At 42.2% G+C, this 8,946-nt stretch overlaps 1 protein-coding gene across 1 annotated transcript; it reads right to left on the reverse strand.

The window, feature by feature from the left end:
• Positions 1–1,699: 1,699 nt before the first annotated feature.
• Positions 1,700–8,400, reverse strand: LOC131979225 (probable ribonuclease ZC3H12C). Its single transcript, XM_059343160.1, has 5 exons — positions 7,554–8,400; positions 6,784–6,923; positions 6,419–6,653; positions 5,392–5,498; positions 1,700–4,586 (listed from the first exon to the last, which is right to left on the reverse strand). Exons 1-5 carry the CDS (start codon positions 8,288–8,290, stop codon positions 3,094–3,096), a joined length of 2,712 nt encoding a protein of 903 aa, XP_059199143.1. The 5' UTR covers positions 8,291–8,400; the 3' UTR covers positions 1,700–3,093.
• Between the last annotated feature and the right edge of the window lie 546 nt (positions 8,401–8,946).

Below are 8,946 nucleotides of genomic sequence, written 5' to 3' on the forward strand. Positions count from 1 at the left end.
AAGTGGCAATAAATGTCTTTCAAAATGTCATAGTATCGTTTACGGCAAATATTTCTGGGACAAAATATATCGTCCAACAAAAAAGTTTTCGTGACAGGCTTAGCTGTTTGTGGAGCACAAAAAATACAAATCTGCGTCATGCATCATATTCAGTCTGAACACTGTCAAGTAACATTTGTGAGGGGAAAAAAACAAAACAGCACAGGAAGAAAAGTGTAAATCTCCTTGTTTTTTTGCAACACTGACTGACTACAATCTCTTCTTGCAGATAAAATTACAAAAATAGCTCTTAACAAGTTCATGATAATAGAAAAATAGTTTTGCCCTCATATTATTTATTTATATTCACAGGAATGTTGAAACTTTTAGAGATTTTGTTTAATTAAAGTTGTAGAGCATCTCAAGCCTGCGGGAACATTAGCACACGGTGCCAGCCATGACTGACTTACTCAGCCGTTACATTACAGCACAAAGCCATGAGAGCATCAGAGGAACAGAAATGAAAAGACAGACAGGAATCACTCAGGACTTGTTCCTGAGACCGACACCTGTCAGATTACAGTACAGAACTTTATTAGAGAGATATTCAAGTAAGAGAGATTTGAGACAATGAAACCTTCTTCTCTCTTTTCACTGCACTCTCACTCAGTCTACTTTTGCTTGAGAAATACTTTTCTGGGGTGGCACTAACAAGCTTTAATATGTCTTATTTTTAACCATAATTTTCTGTATCATATCTGCTTTCCATATCCGGCTTATTTGGGCTACACAGTACCATGCTTTCAGTTCACTGACAATATAAACTGTTTCCAAAAAAAAAGTGCATCTGAGACTTTCTTTTCCCTGCACTTTGAACAAAAAGAGGATACAAACCCCCTCATACAGTATAAATAAAGGCTAAGTACCAAAGGTGACAAAGTCTGCCACAAATACTCAAAATATTCATCTCGAAATATTTTTTTTGTTTAAATATTCTCATATAAAACAATGATCATGTTTTTTAAAAAAGTTTATAGGATACAATTTGTATCAACGAAGAGAGGCATCATCTGGCTACTAGATATTGTGCTAACCAGGAAAAAGTTAGTTTAGCTTCACAAACAGTTTCTCAGATGGTGAAATAATCCCATTGGTGGAGTGAAAATAAAAATAACAGTATTATTTTCCAAGAGAAATGCAGTTCAAAGTGCTTTATATTAAGAGACAATGACCTAAAAATACTTGAAAATTAAAGAAGATTTTTTTAAATGGAAAGATTAGTATTTTAAAAAATACTAATATGACATTTATTATTAATTAAATATTAAACGTTTATTTTTGATCATACTTTTTACTAAGCTTGGACATTTTATAGATTAGCTAATGAGTTTTAAATACATTTAAAAAAGTAATTGTGAGTTTCAGTCCTTGTACAGAACATTACACTATGATGATATGAAAGTATTCATATTACTTTATTGCTCTCTAAGACAGGTAATTAGTTCAAGAAATATTTTTTACTTTAAAAAAATATATATAAATAAAGATTTTTCCTTCCTAAACCAGTTTTAATGTAACCAAAAATTTTGAAAAGTATTTCAATCATACTTTTTTACTTCATTTGAACTTTTTAGATTTAATGAATAATAATTATAAAATAATTATAAAAATCATTATAAAAATCATTATGATCATTTTTTTAAATTGACAGATTATTATAATAATTATAAAAATAATATGATCGTATTTCTTTACTATTTTTTGAGATTTTATAGATTTACTGATGAATTAATACATTTTAAAAAATGATAGACTGAAAAAATGTGTCTTTCCTAAACCTCTGAGTTTTAATTTAACCAGTGAGATTATTAATACCTCTGAGAAAAGTTTGCAAAACTAAAAACTACTATCGATCAGCTTCCCACTGTTGTGTCTGGGAACAAACTCTGTGGGATTGTTTTCCTTTTTCAGAAGGAGTTTCCCGACTCTCAGAATTCTGTTCCTGTCTTTTACTGCAAAGCTGTGGATCTAACAGAAGAGTTTATACCCTGTATGAGGCAGCTAAACCCTCCACTAACTCAGGAGACCCTGTGTCTCATGTAAAGACAGACATTCACACACATAAAAAGGTAATAAATTAACACATATTTTAAATTAAAATTAAAAATAACATTTCTGGTGCAGCCACCTTCACATGATTCAGAATTCTTGATATGGTTAAAAGATGGCAAAGAACAAAGGATGTGTTTAAATAAAACCAGTACTGAAAGCTGACAGGGCTATCCTAGCAGAGGAAATAAACTCTTATTCAAAGTGAACAACAGCTCGGGGCTTTCAAGTGGAGTTTTTGCTATCTTCTTTTATCGGTGCCGCTTCAGTTTCACTTCCCTCTGGGGGGAAATCCACAAATCTTACCACAACATCTCATGGGCCAGCTGCTGGTATAGAAAGAAACCCTTGATCCGTCCGTTGAGCTAATTCTAGCGGTAAATACGTGAACACATTTGCAATGTAATTTTTACGATTGAATATATTCTTTTACATACCCCACGCTGTCATCATATCAGTCACTGGAAAACTGAAGTATTTCACTCCAATGGAAAGTATGAATTCAAGCTGTATTTATACCCTGATATGATTGCCAAAAAAAAAAGAAGAAAAAAAGAAAAAGAAAATAGAAGCTGAGCAGAAAACACAGCAATAACAAAAAAGTGCCAAAAACAGGTTACATTTTTTAAAAAATGTAAATAACTTAAAATATTACAAATAAATTAATTTAAAAATAAACAACACTGTCATAAAAAAGCCTCCTTAAGCACTCTGGTGTCTCGCCTCACAAAAAAGAAAACATGCTCAAACATGCATATTAAACCCCAACCGTCCCTGATCTTATAAGTGCTGAAATAGCAAACATATTTATAGAAAAATATGGCAATATGGAGATTTCCCTTTACAAAAATACCATTAAAAATAATGAGACAACTTCCCTGCAGTGACATTAAGCAGTCCACTAACAGCTTAAGGAGCTTTTGGTTTCTGTATGTCCAACCTGACTTTGATAATTCAGACGATTGCAAGGAATAAACCTGCAGAAGTGAAGCTCTAACTTCACCTTTAGGAGCCGCGCTGCGACTTTTCCATCAGAATTGCGGCCGCGAGCTCCTGAGCATCCACCATGTGAGGGTTCCTGGTCATCACCATCCTCACCACATCCGCGGGGAAGATGCGGCACAAGTTAACGAACACCCTCTCTCTGAGGTCCTGGTAGCGACCCAAGGCGGGGGGCTCCTGGTGCTGAGGCACCGAGGGGAGGCTGTGGGTGGTTATGGACGGGAGGGAAATCTGCGGGAGACTTGATGCTGAAAGGCCGTGGGGGGAAGAATGGGCTTGCCTGCCCCACTGAGTGTGCCAAGCCTTCTCACGGACTTCGGGGAGGGTCTGGAAGGCGTACGGATCATAACAGGGCTTAGGGGACTGCTGGTAATGGCCGTCCCAGTTAATCTGATACTGTGGTTGTTGGTTAGGCGCAGCGTGATTTCTTCGGGGATGAAGCGGCGATCCTTTGTACACTTTGGAGTCCTGGAGACCGCCATCCTGCCAGAGGGAGCCCATTAGGTTGTGGCGAAGCGGTGAGTTTTGAGAGTGGGAGTGAGGAGTGGATGTTTGGGGTGGACGTGGTGGGAAACTACTCAGCAGTGGGTGCTGAAGGTGGGGCGGGATGTAGGCTGAAGGGGACTTGAAAGGGAGTGGAGATGCCCGGGAGGGAACAGAAGATGGAGGGTCATCCAAGCCAAAACCGTGTGGTCGACGCAGTGTTTGAGGGACAGGATAGCCATGAGGAGCGTGCTGACTCAGCCCAGGAGGAGCACGGGTTACTGGGTGGGCGTACTGCTGCCCAGAGCAGTGGTGGTGGGGGTGAGGATGGTGGAGGTGGTGGTGGTGGCATTTATGGCCGTCGTCTAACAAAGGGTCGGGGGAGAAGGATTCCGAGCTGACGCTGCCTTCACTGCTACAGTCTGACAGCAGCGATCCTCGCAGATCAGCCGGGGAGAAGAAATCTGGACTCTGCGGCACCACCAGACTGAGGCTGGAGTAGGTCTTCACCAATGAGCTGTACCCCAGCTCCGGAGACTCACACCTGTGGTAGGTTTCAGCCTGGCTCGGTCCAGACGGGGCAGCAGCCCTGGAGCCGGCTCCACCGCTTCTTTCAGCGTGCTCCCACCGGTCGAAGCTTCCTGATGAGGGCGGCCCCCCTGGAGCAGGATACCCTAAAAAGCTGCTGCTGCAGCCGCTGCTGCTGCTGCTGCTGTTGCTCCCCCTCCGTCCCTCGACTTTGGATTGGATCCGAAGGCGGTCCTCCAGGAAGTCAGAGAAGGAGATCCGAGGGCTCGGCTGTTTCTTTGGAGTGCCGTGACTCGGCTCGGCCATTCCTTCCTGTTGACCAGAACTTTGGCTCTGCACCAGCAGGGCGTCATCCAGCAGGCCTCGAGAAGCTACTGATGACATTTTGGCGCTGGCACGGAGCTCGTCAGCCACGGCACGTTGGGGCTGGCTGCCCCTCTCAGGGTGGTAAAACTTGCACTTGTGGCCATATGTGCACTTCTTCCCTAAAAGGAGAAAGAAAAGAAAAGCATTTGTCATTAATGTGCTGGAAGGAAAATGCTTTCTGACATCTTGGTTAAAGAATATTATTTGCATTTTTTTCAGTATTTTTAGAAATACTTTACTGATCCCTGAGGTTGTTAGTTCTACTTCTGGAGAGCAAAGCTATTTCAACTTAGGGCTTATACTTTTTCTTTCTTAATTTAAAAAAACACAGCATATTTAACCATCCACTCATCCATTTTTATCTGCTTATCTGGTGCCAGGTTAACGGTGCAGCAAAGTATTCATATCTCCATCTCGTCAGCATCCCTCTGCAGCTTTTCCTGACCCAAAGGCATTCCCGTGACAGACAAAGACAGTTATGGATCAACCCCAGGTCCCCGACCTGGGGTTGATCCAAGAGGCAACTGCCCCCTTTCAACAATAAGGAACACTCTGAGATCTCTCCAAATATATTAAGAAAATGAAAAAGTGAAGGCAAAAGTAAAATGGCATATTAAGGAAAGTGAAAAATAATGTGTGTATCTGCTCCGTGAATCGGATCCAAAAAATGTTAAGGGTTCCCTTCCTGGTCTGCTGCTTCACTCGCCACAAAGTTGAACTGAAAGTGGGACAGTAATTTTTCTGTAATTCTGCTGATAAAATAAACAAACCAAACCACAAACTTCCCTGGCAGAAGTAAAAGTGTGCTTTAATTTGTGCAAAAAAAGCATTTATGCTTTATTAAGACTTAAAGATGTTTGTTATTTAAATATTACAGATCTTTCAGGTTCTTGAAGAGCAAACAGAAGATGTGGATGTTTTTACCGTAAGGACACGGCTGCTTCCTCTGGTCAGGAATAATGGGCCTCTTCCTCAGGAAGTTCTCTAGACTGGGTCCATGGCGTCCCAGAGGGTCATCTGGTGGCATGAACCTAAAAACACAGTTCATAGATTTAACCCCAAACACAAACTTTTTCTATGAATCTTTAAATTATTAAAGGCACAACACACAAGCTGAAGAATGTTTATTTTTTCTTCTATTGTGTAGAATTTAATCAGCAAAGCAAATGTGAAGAGAAGTAAAAAAGATCAAAAGGCCACAGATGAGGAATTGAAAGTGTCTGGCAAGCAAATAGAAAGTCCTGAGATGATTTTACTTTAATAAAGAAGCAGTGCAAACGTTGGAGGGGAAACCTTGGTTTTAACATATTTTGGAAGTGGTTTGGGACATCCAACTTTGAAACATGCATTGTGCACTTTCCAAAACCATCGGTCCACAGAACTTTCCCCACCCTCTCACAACCGCAAATTTGGCACAGATAGTATGTAAAGTATGTTTGTGGGTTTGTGTTTATGTTAATCAGCCAAAATTGGGCATAGCTGATAAACTGTTCATGCCAAGTGGCAAAATAGAGGTTTGTCAGAGGGAGTGGTCTTTAAGAAAAAGACACTTTAATCATTTCTTACGTGAGGCATCATTGCACTCAGCAGAGTTCCTGTTTAGATGGTTTCAACAGTTTGTTGAATTAACAATTCAGCGACGCCCTGTTCATAAACCATTTGTCTTAGAGCCTTGGAGGAAGCATCTTTGGACCCAGAAGAGAGTTGTTTTAAGCTGCAACCAGCAGCTTTATAGGTTGCTATTTTGGTCGTCTACCCACAAAACTTTTCCCACTCCTTCGTGGTCACAGTTTTCACCCTTGGAGGCTAAAATTTGTGAGTGTTGTGTGGATGCGTGGTCGCAGCTATTGCAAATTCTGCTTGTTTTTATCATGGCAGGGAAACTAAAACCTAAAGACTTTAGTGCTCTTTACTTTACGTCATTCCAACTTTCCTTCCATGAATTTCTTACTTGTCGTTTACAAAGGAGTACATCAGCAGACGCTCGTCTATGAACTTCTTCCACTCCGGCTTCTCGTTGGCAAGGTCGCGGTAGTTGTCGTTGGACACGATGATGCCGTCTGACTCAAAGGCCAGTTTGACGATGAATCGGTCATCATAGCAAACCACGCGACGTCCCTGCACACGGCGAGATGGAGTAAAGACCAGGATCTTCTCTTTCTCTAGTCTCCGTAGAATCTCTTGGTCTGAAGAAAGAGATGAGACACGGTTAGTTATTTCATAAAAGGATTTTAAAAAAAGGATTTAGGCACATGCTTTCACTTGTTTGAAGTAATTTCATTGTGACTTTCCGTCATCACTGAAACCTTTATTTACCTGAGATGAGTGCATCGGGACGTGACTGCTCCTTCCTCCAGGCGGGGACGAAAACAGTGATGTCACGATGACCTCGCTCCAAGAACCAATCAACAGCAAGCTGGATGCCTTGACAGGAGAACACCTCCTTATTTCCATGACTGCAAGAGCAGAAATAAACAGGTTTAAAAGCTCAGTCAGTGGTGTGAATGCAAACAAAGGCATTGTTTCACTCTTAACTTGTGTTTTACCAACTAATTTTACACAAAACAAAAGTTTGTTTTGTGTAAAATACAGCAGCAAAGAAGTGAAACTATTTAAACTGTCAAAAATATGGATGCCTTTACTTTTAGAAAATAATTTCTATTGTAGTAACTGAAGCTGGAGTGACAGCTGAGCCAACTTGATCAGAAGTTGTATCACAAAGTGAGACTGGAGTTGCATTTCCTGAAGAAAAAGCAGTGCTGACAGCTGCTGCCGGTGTTTTAAAGTTTGCATGTTGTTGTGACAAACCTCCCTGACACGAGCAGTGAATGGAAACCTGACAGGGTTTTGGCAGACGGAAAAAGCTAAACACGCTGCACCTGTCCGAGCCAATGTGGAGACAATTATCCACTTATAAGAACATGATAAAAAACAGGTGCTTCTTGTGTTTGCCTTGCCTTGGTTAATTTAGCACAGAATGCACTGGAATTCCTTTTAGAAAGGGCAAGGAGATAATGTGGCAGCAACATTTTAAGAAACATTCCAGCTGTTCATAATCAGCAGAAGCCTATCAGATTGTTCCTCACCTCATGGCCACGTTGCTTCCGTCCACCACGACGGGACGAAGGTTTTCTTTGTCCTCCAGCAGCGGGGATGGACACGGCAGCCTGCAGGAGTCCAGAGACGAGCTGGAATTGGTGGAGAAAGAGCAGGCCAGAGAGGAGGACAAAGAGGGAGACTGGGAAACAGTGGGACCTCCTTGTTGCTCCATCTCTGACTTGGGTCCCAGTTTGACCAGCTCGCCCAGGATGTCGTTGATGAGCGCGTCTGGGCCCAGTTTCCTCAGCACCAGCAGCACCAGCTCCTCGGAGTAGCCTAGCTTGAGGGCAAACTCCACCTTGGTGCGATAGTCTGTGACGGGGTCGGCGGGAGGTGATGTTTTTGGCTGTGGGGGGTCTTGGTTTGGTGCCAGGTCCAGCCTGACTGTCTGAAGGACTGCAGAGATGTCTTGGTGGTGCAGGCGAGGCTGGTCTTGCTGTAGGTTTTGAGGTTCAGACCCATTCTGGAGCCGTTCATCATCGCTGTCAGAGAAATTACTGCAGCTGCTGCTGCTGCTGTATCCTGAGTTTGTACTAAAACTTGTGCTACTGCTACCGATACTGCTGTCACTCGGGGCGTCGGCTTTGACCCCTAAGTTCCCAGCACCCGTCACGGTGCTCAGGTCAACCTGCCGCTCAGCACCATCCACATGGAGGTAGTCCAGATCCAGCCCCAGGCTGAGGATGTGGCCTGTCCCATCCTTCAGATGGTCCTTCACGCCCATGAAGCTGTCTCATACATCCAGCTCCACACCCTCCGTGACCTCCCCGGCGCCTGACGGTCCCCACCGTTACTGCTGGTCGTTAACAGCTCACTGACGGGTCCTGAGGGTGAAGCTGGAGGGAGACACAAGAAAAAAATCTGCTCAAGACTGCTGTCGTCACAAAGCAACACAAGAAAAACCAGTAAAGGAGGGAGACTCAAAAGCTGCATCATCGGCCATAAAAAGTATCTATAATTTACATATTAACATCTCACTGCAGAATTTAAATAACAAAAAACTTGAGGAGTAAATGCAGCCTGCAAGTGCAAGAGCAACTCAGTAACCTACTGTACCTGCCCCCCACTGATTTGCATTTTAGCAGCAATCAATTAGACTAGAGGCAAAATACCAGACACCAGAGTTGAATACATGTCACAGTGCTATCTTGTTAATGCCTATAATTACTGTACAGCCAAGAATTATACCTTACATCATGTTATAGAAAGAACACTGCAGCCAAGAATAGTACATCTCATGCAGGACAAAATCTTCTCACAAACTTTATGAACTACATACTGAACACATAGTACAATTCTGACATGCATGTACTTTTACATAATCTTTCCTTTGTATTCTTTTATAACAGTTGCGTGAGAGTCATTTTATAGCTTGTCTGA

This window comes from Centropristis striata, chromosome 10 (assembly GCF_030273125.1).
Source record: "Centropristis striata isolate RG_2023a ecotype Rhode Island chromosome 10, C.striata_1.0, whole genome shotgun sequence".
Lineage (NCBI taxonomy): Eukaryota > Metazoa > Chordata > Actinopteri > Perciformes > Serranidae > Centropristis > Centropristis striata.